General features: G+C 36.1%; 2 protein-coding genes across 2 annotated transcripts in view; one reads left to right on the top strand and one right to left on the bottom strand.

Moving 5' to 3' along the window:
* Window positions 1-4,654, top strand: part of LOC306871461 (major facilitator superfamily domain-containing protein 3-like) — a 35,358-nt gene extending 30,704 nt beyond the window's left edge. For both annotated transcript variants that reach the window (XM_079419415.1, XM_079419414.1), the window contains exon 6: window positions 4,119-4,654. In XM_079419415.1, coding sequence (XP_079275541.1) covers window positions 4,119-4,163 — 45 coding nt within the window. In that variant the 3' untranslated portion in view covers window positions 4,164-4,654. The remainder of the gene's footprint in view (window positions 1-4,118) is intronic.
* The window catches only part of LOC306871647 (transient receptor potential cation channel subfamily M member 3-like), a gene marked incomplete at its 5' end in the record, with an annotated part of 440,831 nt that overhangs the window by 343,915 nt on the left and 76,373 nt on the right, over window positions 1-20,543 (bottom strand).

The raw sequence follows: 20,543 nt of genomic DNA, 5'->3' as shown, positions 1-20,543 counted from the left end.
AGTGAGTATGTGAGAAGAATCCAGTGCTTGACTTTCTAAAGTCATGACCCAAAGGACATACCAGTGAATGTGGAGATGTCAGTGCATCCTGGGATATAATTGGATAGTGATCCACAGACGTGTTAGAATGATGAGATGGAAGAATCATGAGCTGTGTCTCAGTGATTATGGGACGGCCTTGCCAAAGTCGCTGGTTTTATTTCATTGGCATAATTCCTTCCAAAGTCAAAAGGCGATGATAAATCAAAACATCGAGCCAAGACTTATCCTTCAGTGCCGGGTTTATGAATTCTAATTTGTTCCATACTTAAAAATGTATGATTGTATATTCATGAAGATGTTTGTGTTGTATCTTGTCATCTGCATACTAAGTATGAAAATCAAAATTTGAGGGTCAAAAGAGACCTTGACAGTTAATGCCCCTTAAAGGAACAGTTCACTTTTTAATGACAATCATTTACTCATCCTTGTGTTTTTCTAAACCCATATGATTTTCTTTCTTCTGTGAAGCACGAAACGACAAATTTTGATTTCTTTTTCCTTGCATCTACAAGTAATGGGGGGGTTTAGACCATCAGAAAGGATGCAAAATTAGCATAAAATATACAAATGGTCAACAAATACCCATGTACTGTCTTATACACCTAAAAAAGGCTTTAAAACAATTTTCACCCAGAAATTGCTAGTATATTTCACAAATAAATTGCAGGTAACATTAAATTAAACGTGAAATTTTGAAATAGACTGAAATTGTAAAAAAAAAAAAATCTTTTATCCTCCAACTCAACATGTCATTGAGATATTTTCATGGTTAATTACTTTAATTTTTGCCCATTTTAAATTGTATGGCTTCAAAGGACTTTGAATATCACAGACCACTTTTATGATGCAGTCAGTATTTATTTATTTTAATTTTTACATCAATTATTATTATTGTAATTTATTTTTTAGGCTCATCCAATACAGGTTAAGACTTGGCTTACACAGGGCTTTGCTTCCTCACATTGAAACATTATTGGGCAAAACATGGCTTAAATTGTGAAGTAGCTCAGATCTCTGGCAGTACTGTCTCACAGATACAGTCAGGCAGCAAGAACACAGAGAACTGTCTCACTGTGACTGGAGGTGTGAGGAGTGGAGGTCTGTGTGAAACGACAAACCATGTCCACTCACCCAGATGAGGAGAGAAACATTTCTCTCTCTATATACGTCTAATACATTTCTGAAATGTATTTGCTGTTTGTTTTGTTTGCTAGGACTTCTTACTGAATAACCAACTGAAGTTCCAGCTGAACGATACAAAGTAAAACAAAATGATTTGACCATATTATTAATTTAATTACCATGTTGATTGTGATAGGGGGTTGGTTTTGAAGAAATGTCCTGCTTAAACTGATTTGGACAGTGGCGCTCCTCAGTGATGGGAAGGAGCCTTAATTGGACTAATCAGAGGGCTTTCAGTGACCTGCTCGTTAAGAGTGGGTGCCTTCCTGCTCGTAATGCCAGTGAATAGCCTGCCAAAACTATAAACGAGAATCAGTCGACTGCATCACTGGACACAACAGAAACCCACAAGAAAAGGCCAGACGTGAAATTCAAACATTAGATTGTGTTGGTCATCTGTGTGATCTCTCCATGTGAGAAAGTGTCACAGGTTTGAGTGGTGTTATGGGTAGTCAGCAGGCCCACATGGAATCATCGCTTGCAGATTTTTACAGAACTGACCCTTTACTGCAGTCCTTAGTTACTGTTGCTAACGGAGCATCCCATCAAAATGACCTAGAGATTTCTGTGAATTGTGTGATTTTTGGTATAACGTCCATATAAAGTGGTAAAAATTGGTATAATGATGTTCTCACGTGGGCTGGAATGAATTGTGACCAAGCAGTATTATCAGCTGTTTTTATTCCAAGAAAATGTTAAATCGCACTACCATTCAAAACTTAAGGTTTTTTATGTTTTTGAAAGACGACTCTTATGCATTCATTTAATCACAGTATTATTGTGAGATATGTTTACCATTTAAAATAATTGTTTCTATATTCATATATTTTAAAACAATTTATTCTTGTGATGGAAAAGCTGAATTTTCAGAATTTAAGAACTTTCTTACTGCTACCCGTGTTGAAAACATTGTGCTGCTTAATATTTTTTTTGTAGAAACCATTGTTTTTTTTCCCAGAGTTCTTTGATGAAAGTTCAAAAGAAGAATATTTGTTGGTCACACTTTATTTTTAAGCTCCAATTCTCGCTATTAACAAACCATTAGCTACAACTTTTGCCTCCTAATTTGCTGCTTATTATAGTTAGTAAGGTAGTTGCTAAGTTCAGGTATTGGGTAGGGATGTAGTAAATGGTCATGCAGAATATGAGCTTTATAAGTACTAATAAACTTAGTACTTGAGGCTATTGCTACAAATATACCTGTACGACTTAAGATTGGTTTTGTGGTCCAGGGTCACATATGTTAATAATAGGCATGCTAATAAGCAACTAGTCAATGATGAGAATTGGTCCCAATACTAATGTGTTACCCATTTATTAGAAATAGAAATCTTTTGTAATATTTATAAATGTCTTTACTGTCACTTTTGATCAGTTTAATGTGCCCTTGCTAAAAAAAAAGCATTAATTTATTTCAATAAATAAATAAACAGATGGCAGCAGTTGCTAAGGTAGGGTAACTAACAGTTTGGGGCTTAATGAAGAGTCAAGTGGACCTCTTTTCATTAACATTTCAGTGTTTTACACATTCCCTGCCCTGTACATGTTTATTATTGAAATCTTTGGCTATTTTTTTACTTTTACTATAATAATAATAATCTCAGCTCTGTTTACATAATTCTGCCATTTTAAATCCATTCCACAGATTTTTCCCAAAACTCAGCGCTGTTTCTGATGAAAGTTGACTTTCTTGACTCCAGGTAACTGTTATGACGCGGTGGGATACAGGTGTTGAATAAGACAGCACCTCTGTCTGGTAGTGAGAGAGAAAGTGCATCTAGAGATTTCTGTCTCTCTGTCCTCCCTTCACCCCCATCTACCCACTCTCATTAGGGCCCTAATTGCTCTGTATTTGTGTAAAGTGTTGAGTTTAAAGAGCACTAACTGTAGCGTGGACTGTTGGCTGAAGAGATGCCAAATAAACAATAAGTATGTGGCCATGCTTGGATTGGTTGCCTGGTCCATTAGTATTCCTATTTTTATTTTATTTTTTAAGTCTGATTATGATATTGTAAAAAATAGAAAATATTAATTTTACAGCAAGTTTTAATTTATGCAGTTAATTGCATTGATGAACAAAGTAATGATGTCCTCAGTTTTTTACAGCATTTATTAACATATGTAGAAATGTACATTCACTAAGATTAATAAATGATGGAAAAGTATTGTATTTTATGCTAAATTAAAACAAATGTTACCCAATATATACATAATAAGTAAGATTTAGTTTTTGCTGTATGAAGTGTATATATAACTCTACTCTATTGTGTCACTAACAATGCAGTAGTTGTTTGTTAATTAAGAATACATTTATTTGGCATGTCACCTCCCCCTTGTTGATATCATTAGCTTGGTGACTTCTCTGGTCAATGCAGCAGTTATAGTGGACAGCAACATTTCACCAACACGCAATTTCTACACCTTTTGTGGTTTCAAATGTGAAAGGTGCAGGAAGCATTTTTTAGCATTCCCACGTGTTTCGTTTTCGCCAAGACAAAAGACCGTTTCATGTTCTTGCACTGTAGTTGGGCATGTTACCCCTGCTGATACTGGGTCAATACATTGTTTATGTAAAACAAAAGGATAATTGTGATGTCGCGTCTAGACAAAATGCAAATGAATGTTGATAAACCTTTGTTTGCTAGCGTGTTTTCCGAATGCTCACAAACAAACTGCATAAAAACTTCTTTATGATTTAAAATGCCCAGTTATGGTAGTTGTGAATTTCTGTATTTCTGTCTAGTTTGTTATTAAAAAAAACATTAAGATGAATTACTTTGGGTCCACAAACATTACCCATGATGCCTCAGAAACATAACTGGTAAATCTATTAGTCAAAACAACAACAGCATGCTCTTTTAATTACTCTGAACTTTGCCCTTTCTCTTTTTCAGTCTGCCACTGTGACACAACTAATACTGCATATCCCTCAAATGTGAGAGGAGGATGTGACCGCATCATCTGGTCTTTCTTTGGCAACCTGTCTATCACTCTCAGGTTTCACTATATTGTGTCTTTGTACTCTACAATCATCAACAAGCCATTAGAGACTATCTCTCTGTCCATCATCTGCCTCTGTCTCTTTGATAGAGCTTTTCATACAGGCAGCTTTCACTTCATATACACTATATGTGCTTTTTACTGTCATATAACTCAAGATAAATAAGACTGAGTACTTCTACTCTAGTTCAGCACAGATCGTGACTGAAGTGAACTCTTCTTTACCGAGTGGTCTGATATTGATGAAGGGGTCGAGAAATGTTAAAGGTCGGGATTGAGATGTATGTGTCTGTCCAAAGCCTACCGTCACACAAATGCTCCATTAAGGAACCAAAAACATGTCAACCGAGAAAATTTCACACTAATTACCAGGGTTGTGATAATTCTTTCCTGTTTTAGCTTATATAATTAAATATGTTTATTTGTATCTAAAATGTTTCAGTGTTTTTTAAAGATTCATTTGATGAAAAATACAGGTGGTGAGTGTAAAAAAATTTTTCTTCACATTTTCCTTCATAACTCAGAGACTACTTGAAATACACTAGTCACCTTTTGATACAAGAAACAAATATAGGTGCACTAATCACTAATACAACTGATATATTTTCACTAATAATGAAAAGACTGTAATAGCCTATTAAATTAAACGCAAGAAGTAATATTAAATTAAACCTAAGAAGTGATTGTAACACGGAAAAACAAGTCATATTAACCCACTGTATCGCAAATAAAAGCCTACCTCAAAATAAACACTTTACTGCTGTAGTATCTAAAAATGTCACTTCAGTTTTTTTATTTTTGCAGAAGACTAGGCAACTATAATAGTGGTAACTAGATTTTAAATATTTAAATATATTAAAAAAAATACATTAATCAGCTGATGAGTCAAAAACAGTCTATAACTCAATGAGATCATGTGGAGATAATATTCATTGTATTTTTTTAAAAGATTTAAAAGTAACACATTGTTTAATTTGTAACACTAATAATTGTAAATGCAGGTTTACATTTAAATATCTTCATCTTCTAACAGAAAAGTATGTCAACACAGACAAACAAGTGCTTATCCTGGGCCATTGTGTTACAATGGCCCCCGACATTGCAGCCATTGTAAAAATCTTGTATGCTAGCCAGCCAAACCTAAGCATAGGCTGTTCATGTTTTTTAATCAATAACAAAGAGATAAAATGTATGTAAGTTTAAATTCGCAGTCATCTAAACTTTAGACAACAGAAGAAAAATACAGTACATACAGAAAAGTAACTTTAATTTCTCAAAATCAGTGTTTTGTTGAAAACTTCTGCTGAAGATTTGATCATGCTCCTTTTCCACAAGCAGAGAGAGAATCCTACTGAACATGTGCAGATTAAGTGTCATCATTTGTGACCCTGGACCACGAAACCATCTTAAGTGAAAATTTTTCAAAATTGAGATTTATACATCATCTGAACATTGATGTATGGTTTGTTAGGATCGGACAATATTTATGAAAATCTGGAATCTGAGGGTGCAAAAAAAAATCGAAAATATTGAGAAAATCGCCTTTAAAGTTGTCCAAATGAAGTTCTTAGCAAGGCATATTTTTGATATATTTATGGTAAGAAATTTTTAAAATATTTTCATGGAACATGATCTTTACTTAATATCCTAATGATTTTTGGCATAAAATAAAAATGTATAATTTTAAGCCATACAGTGTATTTTTGGCTATTGCTACAAATATACCCTAGCGACTTAAGACTGGTTTTGTGGTCCAGGGTCTCATTTGATGAAGAAAAAGTTCAAAAGAACAGCATTATTTGAAATAGATTTTTTGTAACATTCTAAATGTATTTAATGTCACTTTAGACATTTTTTTTTAATATTACTGTCTACAAACCTTCAACAGTTTGTTAGGTCATCATATAACCCAGATGTGGAAAAAAATGTCGATTTTGATGTTTAAAATTTCCTGTAAATTCTTTATATCTGTACACAGAGTCTTCTAGGGTGGCAGCCATGTATAAAGGAGATTTGATCCCTGTACATGGCAAAACATATTTCTGAGTGGTTAAACTTAAAATGTTACAGTTCACCCCGTTCTAATCATCAGCCTCCCCTGTTTGCGTAAGCCTTCTTCAAAATGCAATGTCTAACCTCCAGTATGAGAACAGAAGGTTTAGATGTAATTCTGGGTGTGTATTGCAGATGATGAGTGTTCGAGAGATGCGGTTTTACTGGCAGCCTTTTTTAATGAAACATCTGTGCTCATATTCCTGCTGATTGAAAGCTCTTTTATCATCTTGCCTCAGAATTATTTAACACAATGACAAAAAAATGGCTGGTCAGCCTTTAACACTCTTAATATGGTCTGATCAGGGCTTTGCTGCGGCAGCTTATATGTACGATTATTGTGTATGGCTGAGCAATAAATGTGAAAGTTATCATTTGGGGAGATGATTGGTCAAAGCATGCTTAATTTGTCGTGACATTTGGATTATTGATCTGTTTAGAGATGGATTGTTTCAGTGGCTGACCGTCTCTTGTCATCTGAGAAGAAAGACAGATGGCTGTCATTGTGTGAGCGCCGATTTGCACATTCTCATAATGGCGGGAATCAAACGTACTAAACATATGCACTGCCCAGCAGGACCCAGCCACTGTAAATAATGTCCATACATCTGAACCCCCAGTACACACACACATACACACACACGTGTGAGGATACACACTCGACATACACACATTAGACAGCCTCATGAGACCAGAGGATGTGTTTGGATTCTGATTTGGCGGATGACATTTTTAACTCGACATTAATTACTTGGTCTTTGTATAGAGCATATGCATTTCCTGCTTATGTAAAGACTGACACGGCCTTGATCTGCACTTCTCAGTTTCTGAGATGCTGCAGATCTTAAACCTTTGCAGACACCAATGATGAAAGCCGCAGCTTTTATTTCAGACACATTTCAGGCTCTGAAACTGATTTTCTCCTACAGTACCTTGAGCTATTGTTCTTGGTGGCATTAAAGTTTCCTTCATAAGATATTTATGAAACCTATAGTGCATCAGTTAAATGCTCCCCTAGGATTACAACGTCTACTCACATGTAAATGAAGAAGCAGGTAGTATGTCAGGATCTGATATCTTTTATGGTTTCGCCACTGAAAGCACGTGAACTTCAGTCATGCAAAAGATTTTCTGATGCAACAATTTTGCAATATTTCACATATTTGGGGACAAACAATACAATGTTTAAGAGTGTTAACATTGTTAGGAAGTAACTAATTAGAAGTAGTTACGCTGTTACTTTAATACATTTTTCGTGACTGTATAGTGGTTCATTTGCTTTCAAAACAATTGAGCTTTTTCAGTTACAGTCTAACTTTTTTTTAAATGCTCTTCTAAACCACCTGCTTTTTACTCTTTAGTAGTGTTAGTAGTGTAGTGTTGATTCATTGTTGAAACTTGACTCATTATAGTGAAGCAGTTTGTTTCGAATGGTTCATGAAACTGTAAATTAAAAAATTACAGGTTCAAGGCCCTGCATGGCATTTAATTTAGTAGTAAATCATAAATGTAGGGTGTATTTGAGTTTCTTAGTTGTAATTTGTGTACAGATTTACAAGCCCGAATATGAAAATTTGTAGTTGTAATTTGTGAAACTGTGTATGAGAAAAAGAACTGTGAACAATTTAAACTTGTTTAAACTGAGAAATTGTACAATTTTATGCACAAAATGAGCTCATTTCAAATTTGATGCCTGCTGCAGGTCTCAGATTAGTTGGGACGGGAGCATGTTTACCATGGTGTAGCATCTCCTCTTCTTTTCAAAACAGTTTGAAGACGTCTGGCCATTGAGGTTATGAGTTTCTGAAGTTTTGGTGTTGGAATTTGGTCCCATTCTTGCCTGATATAGGTTTCCAGCTGCTGAAGAGTTTTTGGTCGTCTGATGTATTTTTCGTTTAATGATGCACCAAATGTTCTCTATAGGTGAAAGATCTGGACTGCAGGCAGGCCAATTCAGCACCTGGCTTCATAGTAGAAGAGTCCATGCTGTTGTAATAGCTGCAGTATGTGGTTTTGCATTGTCCTGCTGAAATGCACGTTGTCTGGAACCTTTATATATCTTTCAGCATTCATAGTGCCTTCCAAAACATGCAAGCTGCCCATACCGTATACACATATGCACCCCCATACCATCAGAGATGCTGACTTTTGAACTGAACGCTGATAACAAGGTGGAAGGTCTGCCACCTCTTTAGCCCGGAGGACGTGGCGTCCGTGATTTCCAACAAGAATGTCAAATTTGCACTCATCTGACCACAGAACACTTATGAGCCTTAGCCCACAGGACAAGACGGCGCTTCTGGACCATGTTCACATATGGCGTCCTTTTTGCATGATAGAGCTTTAGTTGGCATTTGCAGATGGCACGGCGGATTGTGTTTACCGACAGTGGTTTCTGGAAGTATTCCTGGGCCCATTTAGTAATGTCAATGACAGAATCATGCTGATGAGTGATGCAGTGCATCCAACAGAAGTCTTCGGCCTTGTCCCTTACGCACAGAGATTTCTCCAGTAGATGATGAGATTTGCAAAGCCTTTGCAATTGACGTTGAGGAATGTTGTTTTTAAAGTATTCCACAATCTTTTTACGTACTCTTTCACAGATTGGAGAGCCTCTGCCCATTTTTACTTCTGAGAGACTCTGCCTCTCGAAGACATCCCTTTTATAGCTAATCATGTTACAGATCTGATGTCAATTAACTTAATTAGTTGCTAGATGTTCTCCCAGCTGAATCTTTTCAAAATGTCTTCCTTTTTCAGCCCTTTGTTGCCCCTGTGCCAACTTTTTTGAGACCTGAAGCAGGCATCAAATTTGAAATGAGCTCATTTAGTGGATATAAGTTTAAAATTTCTCAGTTTAAACATTTGTTATGTTCTCTATGTTCTATTGTGAATACAATATTGGCTCATGTGATTTGAAAGTATTTTAGTTTTCATTTTATTCAAATTTAAAAAACGCCCCAACATTTCCGGAATTCGGGTTGTATTTAACACATCCTTGCTGAATAAAAGTAGTAATTTATAGTATAAATAGTAGTGTATATTGTAACACAAAATTTCTATTTTGAATAAACACTTTTCTTTTTAAACTTTTTATCTATCAAAGCACAACTGTTTCCAACACTGATTATAAATCAGCATATTCGATTTCTGGAGGATCATGTGATACTGGAGTAATGATGTTGAAATTTCAGCTTTGCGCCACTGGAATAAATTATATTTTAACATATATTAAAATATAAAACTTTTATTTTAATTTGCAATATTATCTCACAAAATTACTTTTTTTTCTAAAGCAAATAAATACAGCCTTGATAAGCATAAGAAACTTCTTTAAAAAATATGAAAAATCTTACTGATCCCAAACTTTTGAACGGCACTGTATAAAGTCATGCAGTTTATTCCAGCCTTGATCCAACCCTCCGCAAACCACATCAGCAATGTGCAGGGTCCAAAATGAACTCGCCAAACATCACATAGGAGTACAGTTTTGGGCATTTGCTAGTAATTAACTGAAACCTCAACATATTGATTAGATTTAATAGACTGACGTTCACGGTTTCTACTTGCATTTACATAGTTTCATGACTGGTACATCTTCTCAATTCATTTACTGTTGGACCCTGAGTATGTGTGAGTGTCTTCAAACAGACTGATGCAAAATTCATGAGAAAGCATGCCTACGTATCAACACGTGTGCCAGTGTAACGTCCCCTAACAAGAGGCCTTACCCGCCTCTCTCGCTCTCTTTCTCTGTTTCTGTGCTGAGTGCCTAATTGTAGCTGACAGGCAGCAGCTCATTAGAGAAGACACTCATTTTGTTTCTCTGTCCGCCAGCGCCCTGGGTCTCTGCTGAAGGGGGGGGGGCGCTGGGACCGGCTGCCCCAAACAATGCTACTGTTTGTCTGCGACAGGACGGCCTTACATCCATAGCTGAGGATTTGGTCGGAGTGTTGGGGGGAAGGGGAGTGTGTATGTGTGTGTTTAGGGGGGCTGTTCTGTACTCTCCTGCACAAAGATATAATTAATGAAATGGGCAAATGGTACGAAAAATTGGCTCTTGAACATTCAGTGCTTCACTGACGTTACTATAGAAACGATAGTTTTTGTGTTTGTCCGTGTGCGTGAGATGTTAGAGATGGCTGTGTCCTGCATTGAAATTGGAGTGGAAGTAGGAGTGACTGTGTTTTTATAAGTATTTGTCTTTATAGAGACGGACCTCTCTAGTCTGTAGATAACTCTGGGAAATGAAGGAAAATATGAAAACAGATAAACACATACTCTCAGGAAATGTAAAGTTTGTGTAATTATTATATAATTACAAACAAGTGCTGATGTTTTGCAATATGTAGATATATAGGAAATATTACAGTTGAACAAAAATTAAATTTTAAATTTGTCCTGTTTTGCAAAGTCACTACAATTTTACTTGCCCTGCAAAAAAAAAAAGGTCAATTATTTAGCCATTTCTAATTCATATTTACTTTTGCTGTAATGCAGCAATGGGCATACAATTCAAAACATTACTGACAGGTTTTCATTTTACACATTCCACAACACATTCTTAATAATGCTTCTATTATTGAAAAAGTAATTTTTGCCATTTTGACCACTTGGATGGCAAGTTGTCAAGTTTTGGTTCATTTGAGTTTAAAGCTTTTTCAGTGGGTTTTAGAACTACATTCATAATTATAATTGAGGTAAAGGGTATTATGATTAAACTTTGGAGTATTTTGAAGTGTTTAAATTTGTTTTTGTTTTTTTCATTATGAAATTGCAGTATACAAGTATCTGGTTAAATGACCTTCTACAAAAAATAGCTAATTACAGAACAAGAAAACGAAATTTAACAAATACAGAAATAACATCTAACAGAGTTCTCACCCGAGTATACTGCTATTTCAATTATATGTAGCTTGTGTTAATGTCTTATTGAAAATTTGACACACACACTCACACACACAAACACAAACACACTTTTTACCTGAAATGCTTCATACCTGGAGCTGAGAGCTCAACGTTGTGTTCTCAATGTCCCTGAGAGAGCTCTTTGCCCTGCGATTAACAATGATTATAGCCTCTTCACATCCTATTGCTAGCGCACTGAAGATTTTAATTTGTAGTTTAATTAATTTTAATGACATTGGGCTCAAAGCACACAAAGAAAAGGATTGAACTGTACAATAAAACAAAAACATTACAAGTTCGTTGCTGAGGGTTTTATGTACTCTGTCTCTGCACACTTTAATTAGATAATGTTCATTTATACGGAGGAGCTCTTCTCATCTGATGGCTGTAGATGTGCATAAATGGGTTTTAGAGGACAGCATCAAAGGGATGTAAAGCAGGCTTTTAATTAATTACTCCATGAGTCAACCAAGCAACAACAACAAAAAAGAAAGAATATTTTTACAATACCTGAAAAGAGCCGCAATATCTAAGCTGTTGCATGTTATTAACTCAGTCGTAGTGGAGAAACTCTCATTTTGCGACGTGTTAGTAACAAAAAATAATCGATAGGAGATCAATTAGTGGTGATGAGAGATGGACAGATGTCAAGGACAAACCCTGAGAGCCAGTCGATTAATGAGGGGGAGTTTCAGCTGGGTTCCATGGAGGGTGTTTGTTAGTGTTGATTTATTGCATAATGACTGCCGTCACCCACAATGTGTGTTAGTGGAAATGTACCCAACCCTCCTTCACAATTCACTTAGATTATTATTTTTTTTTTTTCAGTTTTATTTATGTTTCGGGACTTTTATATAGCGCAAAGTTGTACTGTTCTCAGTAGAAATCGACTGACCGGTGACCGGCGAGGCCTCGGTCTGGCCACTCTGAAACTTTCGGTCGAGCATCTGGAGCCAGAGATGTGTTGTGTTTTTAAGCGAGTTGGTCTAAAGTTGTGTCCTTTGGCGTGATGGATTTGTCTTTCTGTCTGTTTGCGTGTGTGTGTGTGACAGATACTGCACCCGCCTCTGTTCCCCTCTCCTCTCTCTTTCAGCCCCATGAGCCAAAACAACAGGCTCCAAACAGCTTGAGCCTCTCCTTATCAGCAGAAAAAGTGCCCCATTTTCACAGCTTTGAATCTGACATTTTTGGCACATTAAGTATTGGACATTAATAAATTAAATGTAATGAAGTGACATGAAAGCAGAACAAGTCAGATGGTACAATACAAAAAAGTAGAAAGGGAAGAAAAAACTTTCTTTAAGCTGCAATTAACTATTACTTTTTTAAAGTCATCTGAGAGTGTTTTTCCTGTTCATTTATTCAGGCATATAGTGAATAATTAAATGGCCAGAGATGTAAGGAAGAAATACAAGTGAAGTTTGTGCCAATAAATCCTTGTTTGTGGACATAAACCAAGGATCAGTTTGAATTCATTTTATTTGTCAATGATCTTAATTGGTCAACCAGAGGGTATTTTGCAGCATTGAAATAATCATAGGCATATTCTGGGTTGGATTGATATTTGCTTGTTTTGATTCAGTGTTTATGTTGCTCGTTTATCACTTGTAAACTTATTTTAATACCACCTGAACAAAGTGAATATTACATTAAAAATATATGCACAAGGTGATGTTTTAAAAGAACCATAGCAAAAATAAACATATAAATATTCAGTTTTATAAAGCATAGAAATCAGAGTTGTAATCATCTTTCTGAAATCATTGTGCATTCAGAACGTCAGAATTATAGTATAATTCTTTAAATTATGTAACTACATAACTAAACGTTAGTCTACAAATTTGTGTCCATTTATTTTAGAGCACTTTTATAACATTTAATAATCATTATATTTTTATTATTATTACTAATTATTGTTATAATTATTTATTATTAATACTTCTTTCTTTAACATTTTGCATCATTTCTTGTATTACTGTTGCTGACTGTTATTAATAACAACAACAATAATAATTGATCTTCATTTAATAAAACAATATAATTTATAATTAAATGTTTTTATTATAATAACACCACTTAATTTATCAAAATTGTATTATCCAATTTCATTAAGGATTATTTCATTGAGAAAAAAAAATACAAAATTCCGATTTGTTTACTGATCACAAATTAAATCATCTCGGCAAACATGAATTGTTTGTGAAGCTTTATAAGCCTGCAGAAGTTTCCGTGCATATGGAGCGTGTCAGTCAGCAAACTGTGGGCGTAAGTTTAGGAGGAAGTGGGTCTAAGCCTTTGGGCCTTTGATTGAGATGGCTGGATGGAGAGAATCATGGGTTGAAGGATAGGCAAGAGAGCCAGAGCCAGGAGTCTCTGCAGAAGGAGAGCGACTGGACCAGCGGCCCTCCTCTGGGCACAGGGATTTGGGAAGAGTGGGTCAGCAGTGTATTGATGAAAGGATGGGGCTGCATCCATAGAGGAAGTCGGGGGCGGAGAGATCAGGTCAGCACTCAAAACGAGGGAACGGCGTGGAATCAACTTCAAAAAAACAACAAGGAAAAAAAAAACAAATAAACAAACACAAAAAGGAAAGAAGAAACAGAGGCTCCAAGGTCCTTTCGCTAATTACCAGCACTTGCATTTATTAATAAGGTCTAATGAGCACATTCTCAATAGTTTGTTTTCCCCATATATGAATATTTCCTTTTCATTAACATGTTACATGTGCATGGATTCTTTCCAATGATCACACCACAGTCTCTTCTTTCCCAAATGTGCATCCGCATGTGTTTATGTCAACATTAAGTGCAAGACAACACGTGAGAGTTTGTAGAGATTACAGATCAGTTGTTTGTGCAGTTATGTATTATGTGCTCAACTCTTCCTATAAGTCTTTGTAATGTCAGAATCACGTTAGATAGTATTGACGGAGTGAGTGGGGGTGGGGATCTCATCCAAGAGCCAAGTTTAGGCAGATGGTTTGCCTTTAAACTGCCTGATTGGAAGCATGTAGCCATCATTAAAGGTACTAATTTCAAAAAGAGTCCATATTGGACACATGCTTAATTAATCAGCCCCTGGCTTGCCTTCTAAATCACCACTGCTGGTTCTGTACTGGTATACACTATACACAATCACAAACATCTTCTTTCATCAGATCAGGAGGTTGTGGATTTATGTTTGTGCTTTAATGAAGTTATCTTCTTGTCTGCACCGTTCATGAGAGCAGCATCATTGAAAGCGTTTGTTTTGTTTGTTCCTGTTTGGACTGAGTCTACTCACTGCACTCAGTGAAACTCAGTGAAAATTAGCAGTTATTTTGGTACTGTGCAAACATGTTACTCTGTATGTGTGTATCCAGTGTGTTTACTATGTTACTACTTCACTATTCAAATTCATGCTGTCTTCACTACTTCATCATATAGCAAAAAACATTCCATTCCTTATTTATATGTGTGTGTGTGTGTGTGTGTGCTTAAGCACACTTAAGCGCATTTAAAAGTAAGCACTTTTTAAAAGTTTACTTAAGTATAATTTTAAAATGAGAAGGATTTGTAATGCAAATGATTGGTGCACCCATGTTCACCATGGGTGTGCCTGTGTATGTTCGGCTTTAATGGGATCAAATCATTTAAATTAACGGGTCTCATTCTCTATTTCTTTGTCAGGCTCTCCAAAATGCTAGAGTCTTTGTATGTGTGCAAAACTGGAAATTCATCAAATTGTGCAGACAAAAAAAGTCTGATTTCATAGGTTTTACTAATTACATTCTACTTTTGTTCTTTAGATTTCTGTCTTTACTCTTGAGGAAAATATGTGGGAATATTTACATGCCAATAAATACATTTTTAATCGCTTCCCAGAGAACAAACAATTTATGGTGCTGTCAAAAGCAATACAATGTAACTAATACATGATGCAATATATTCTGGAATGACAGCTAAATTGTGTAGGAGTGTGTACATACTTTCCTTTGATATTACAGTGGAGTAGAAAGTAAGGTAGACAGTACAGTAAATAATCTTTCTGCATGAGCAGGCTGGTGTTGGTGTGTACAGTAATTAAATCCAGTCTGAGGGGAGAGTGTGGAGCCGGTGCCAGCAGGGCTGATTAATCTACTGTGCTCTCTGCTTGTAGGCCGCTTGTAATTAGTGATGAGTTGATTGGTAATCTAGCTTCTCCTGGTGCTTTATCTGTGGCAAATTAAGACGCCCATCTTTAATCTGGTCAGCCTAGTCTGCCTAGCGTGTGCATGTATACCAATTGAATTGGCTGAATTTTAATCTCCGACCTCCTCCTCGCTGGTGTTTCGTCTGTTGCTGGTGCGTGATGTAATGATCTTTGTGAGATTTGAGCATAATTAGTGATGGACAGTCGTTATAAGTGTGTCTGGTAAATCGAGCATGTGCCTTTATGCAGATCTGAGTGGAGTTGGAATCCAGCTCCTCATGCGGTTTCTTGGAATATATTTACAGGTGATGGAGCGCAGGTGTGAGCTCGAATACGCCCTTGACGGTTGGCTCGGTAGGACACACAGAAATGCTACTAGGTTGCAAAGCTGAAACAATGATCCTGGAGAGCAAGGGTGGGTCCCCTCTCACCCTGGGACAGTATAGAGCACGAATATATTGTAGCAGAATAATGAGGTAACCTATATACTCTCGTTGTGTCACTCTAACCTAATTACTGCTCAATACACCGAGACCCTGCGTGTAACGCTGCCCAGCAAATCTGATATCGCCGTCCACCTCTCAGCTTCATTACATTGCCACCTGCTACAGTACGTTACATGGGACTCGCACACTTAGCTACTTTTTTTCTATGGAAAGATGTATGGCTTTTTGCGATAAAAGTAATGTTTATATGATCTTTGAACGTCAAGTGAACAGTCCTCTCAATATGCTTTATATATACTGAGCTATATTTATTTAAATTATGCTAGCACTAACTGCCTTGCAATTACTTCTGTTAAATGACTTGTGTTAAAATAAATACTTGAATGCAACCTGAGATATTAATAAGTGTAATTCTTAAACAGCTGTTTAGGTTATACGTATATGTATACACTACCATTCAAAAGGTTGGGATCAGTAAGATTTTTTTAAATGCTTTTGAAAAACATCTCATGTTCATGAATGCTGCATTTATGTGATCAAAAATACAGTAAAATCATGATGTATCATTACAGTTAGTTTTCCATTTTAATATATTTTCAAATGTAATTATATTTGTGATGGCAAAGCTGAACTTTTAGCAGCCATACTCCAGTCTTCAGTGTCACATGATCCTTCAGAAATCATGATTTGGTGCTCAAGTAAATTTTCTTCTTATTATTATGGAAAACAGCTGTTTTTTTTCCAGGGCTATTTGATGAATAATTAAACAGTATTTATTTATTTATTATTGTGACAATGTAGAAGTCCTTACTGTCACTTTTGATTAACTTAATTCATCATTGATGAATAAAAGTAGATAGATAGATAGATAGATAGATAGATAGATAGATAGATAGATAGATAGATAGATAGATAGATAGATAGATAGATAGATACCACCTCTTTTTCCTTCCTTTTCCACTCTCTACCACTTTTGACTTCTGAGAATGACCACACTTGAAAGCCCATTATAGAAATTCAACTTGGGAATCTCGTAAGCAAATGAACCGTAAAGACAGGAATTAAAGCTTCCCTTTGGCGGGTCCTGGGGGCCTGTAGGAATGTGGCTCCGCGTGTCCTTTTCTGCACATAAATGTTAGTGCTCCTGGTCTGAGACACAGAAATGCTAAATTTGCCCCATTGAAGAGAACGTGCTGGCATTTGGAGTTTTAACACTGCATATACTTACAGCAGAGGCTTTTGCTGTCTTTGTTCATATTTAAATGGATATCAGACCACAAACAACACTTTTGTAGGCCTCTTAAGGAATCTGTAGGCTGAGGAAGGTGTGATGTTTTTCTTGATCTTATTAGCATCTGAATCTGTCATGTGAAATTTAAACCATGCAAAAAACTGAATAGTCATATGTCACTATTGCATTGCTGCGATGACAGTTTCACGGTTTATACAAAGTAAAACAAAAAGCCCAAATGCTTCTATAACCAAGCAAGATCTGAGACCTGTCATGTTAGGGTACCAATAAAGATCTATTCAGGAGGGATTTAATATTCTGTGGTAAGTCCCCTTATTTAGTGGAGTAAGATGTGGTAGCTTTTGCTTATGCTGTGCTTTAGGCAAAGAGAAATGAGACAGAGCTAAAACAAATATACCGAACTAAGCAATGTTTTGCAGTATGTTCTGGGTATTTGTTATTTCATTTTCTATTATTTATTGATTTATTTAGTTTAGTTTGCTTGTTTCTTATCTTATTTTTTTGTAAACTTTTTTTTTTTTTTTCATTCCAAGTATTTATCCACATTTCTAGACAGTTAAGCAAACTTTCTAGGAGCCACAACAGGAGCATAAAATGGAAATGGAATGGAAACCTCAAATATGATCATGTTTTGGCAGTTTCATACATTCTAAGTTTCTTTGATAAAAAATGCATTTTGGAGAATTATTCAGTCTATTGCTGGACTGAAAAATCCCAACACAAAGGCTTCTTTGAGACTTCTCTTCTATTATTTTTAGGCTGAAATAGCTTCTTTGCCACATGCATTCTTGGATCACAAACAATCAATTCGTCAGTTTCTCAATCAAGCCAGTGTTGTGGAATCTCTTGCATTTGGTTGCAAAGTTCACTTAAAGTGACAAACTAAAAGGTCTAAATTACTCTGGAAGTTTTTTGTTAACCCCTTAGTTTGTTGACAAGTTAATAATTTGGTAATTCACCTACTAGGAGTCGTGTTGTGACGATGTTGCAATACTGAACTGTTTCTTCTGACTGCATCTGTCTCAGGAAACCATTTTCTCCAGTGTCCAGATAAGGGAGGAATTCTGTCTAGCCTGTCTCTGTCAGCTTTTAGGCAAATATAGTCAATGAATACATTGCTCAGTTCCTGACTCCTTTTCATTTATGTTCTAAAAAGACAACAGACATGATTGAGGAACTTGACACTCATGAATGACGGTGTAAATAATAAAACAAAATATATATATACACCCTGTGTACATTTTTTGGTGCCTTTTTGTTTAAACATATATTTATACAAACAATATGGATTTGCAACTTTGCGTACTTTTACAGATTGCCACATGCACATACTTAAGTTTAGAATGGGGTTAAAACAGAGATTCATATACAGTGTGGCTTATGGGAACATATTGGACCTGCAGGGCAAAACAACCAAGCAGAAGATACAAAGAGAAACAAGTGTGAAAAGCTTTTAAGTTGAACAGAGTTAACTTTATGTGGAGGAATGTCTAGACGCTCAGGAGAGTGATGCGCTGAAACCCCGGTCTGCCTCTTTCAGCTCAGTCCTTTCAACGCAGGACTTCTGCATTATCTGTCTGTCAGCCGAGGCCGCCGGGCAAACTCTGCGCACGCTGGGTGGGGGTGGGCTGGACCGGCCAGAGCATCTCTAGCCCCGTGGCTTAGGGATTGAGACAAATTCAGCATCAGATCAGCAGAGTTTGACTCAAACCGCAGATCTCAGTTCACTAGACTATTCTACAGGGTTGTCAGTCATTCTCTCTGTAGTTTCAAAAATATCTCAAGCAATTTTCTTTTAGAGTTGACATCTAGACCTTTGGAAGGCCTCGTTGCTCTTGGTTCACTCATTCATCTGGAGTCAAAAATTATGCTCCCACTTTATATTAAGTGGCCTTAACGACTATGTACTTACTTTTAAATAATCATTTAGTACAATGCACTTATTGTGTACATACATGTTTTTACATTGTACTTATATTTTAAAAACACCTGCATGTAATTACATCTGTAATTTCTGTAACCTATCCCATACACCTTAACCTACCCTTAAACCTACCCATACCAAACCTGTCCCTAACCTTACCCATATCCACCTCAATAGCAGCAAAAGTGTTTTGCAATACAGTATGAACACAGTTCATATTTTTTGACGTAAGTACATAGTCTTTAAGGCCACTTAATATAAAGTGGGACCAAAATTATATTTGTATTTTTTCTGTAGTTCAGTCAATTTTTAAAGTCCTATAGTTAGGATTTGTAGATTCATATTTGCCCCCAAATGACTGAATAGCTGGGAATAATATACTGTAGCTATAATACTGATACAGCTACTGTTCAAACATTTAAGGTCAGTAAGATTTTTATTTTAAAAGAAATTAATATTTCTATTCAGAAAAGGCATTAAATTGATCAAAAGTGATAGTAAATGCCTTCTATGATGTTACAAATTGCAAATTTTCATAGGATTGTAGTACATTGCCTCATAGAAGACACTAAGTACTAATATATATTATATATATTTTTTCTTTAAATCAAAGGTCGCAATGTTGTGATTTATCTCAGCAAAGTTTTTGTTTTAAATCCCTATTTAACCCTTGGAACCAAGGCTGCTGAAAAAGTGGGCGGTCACTGTTGCGCTCAGTCAAAACAAATGCATTTTTTTGAATGGCTGTACCGTTATACTGTAACTTTTGCACTAGAGGGCCTTTCTGGGCAAGCGTTAAAAGCAAAACATAGAGTAAATCAATCTGAACAAAATGAGGCACCCTGTGAGATCATCCCTCGCTGTAGTCTGTGGCTGAAGCGGCTTCTATCAGCACACTCTGCCCCTGCCCAGCGTGACAGGCCGTTGAATATTGTGGGGTGCGGATCTATAAGCTAGAGACCCCTTCTGAGTAGTGAGTCCTTGACGCAGCAGGAGAGTAAGTTCCCACTCTCATGATTGGAGACATCCATTATTGATGATGTCCTGATGAGATTAATCAAGCTTGAGTCTTTTTCTTCCTCTTTTCTCTTTTTTTTTTTTATCCAGAATCATGTTGAAACCAATAACAGCGTCATGACATCCTAATCGCTGTGTAATGAATATTTATACCCAATGGAAAACGATGCCTTCCATATTCATGACCTTTCTGTTTTTGTTTTGTTCTTTCATCTATCAGGGTTTTATTTGATTTATTATTGAAAGTGTATGTTTCTGAAGGATACTAAAGTACCGCATAAGGATGCGTGTTTTAATGCGTACGTTCTTTTATTCTTGAATGAATCTGTGCGTTACTGATTGTGAGATTATACTGTATCTGTTTGAGTTCTTTGCTTAACCAAATATGATACATCTTTCTGTTGTGACATGCCAAAAACCACATGCACATAAATATTATCTCAAAAATAGCTTCTCGTAACTATACATGCTGTCCAAACACATCAATTACATAAGCTTCCTCTTTCATTTCATAAAAGACAGAAATAAAGAGCCTGTCATTAAAATACAT

This window comes from Barbus barbus (assembly GCF_936440315.1).
Source record: "Barbus barbus genome assembly, chromosome: 6".
Taxonomy (NCBI): domain Eukaryota; kingdom Metazoa; phylum Chordata; class Actinopteri; order Cypriniformes; family Cyprinidae; genus Barbus; species Barbus barbus.
Note: the sequence above shows the minus strand (reverse complement) of the source record. Positions and strands in the feature narration are given on the sequence as shown.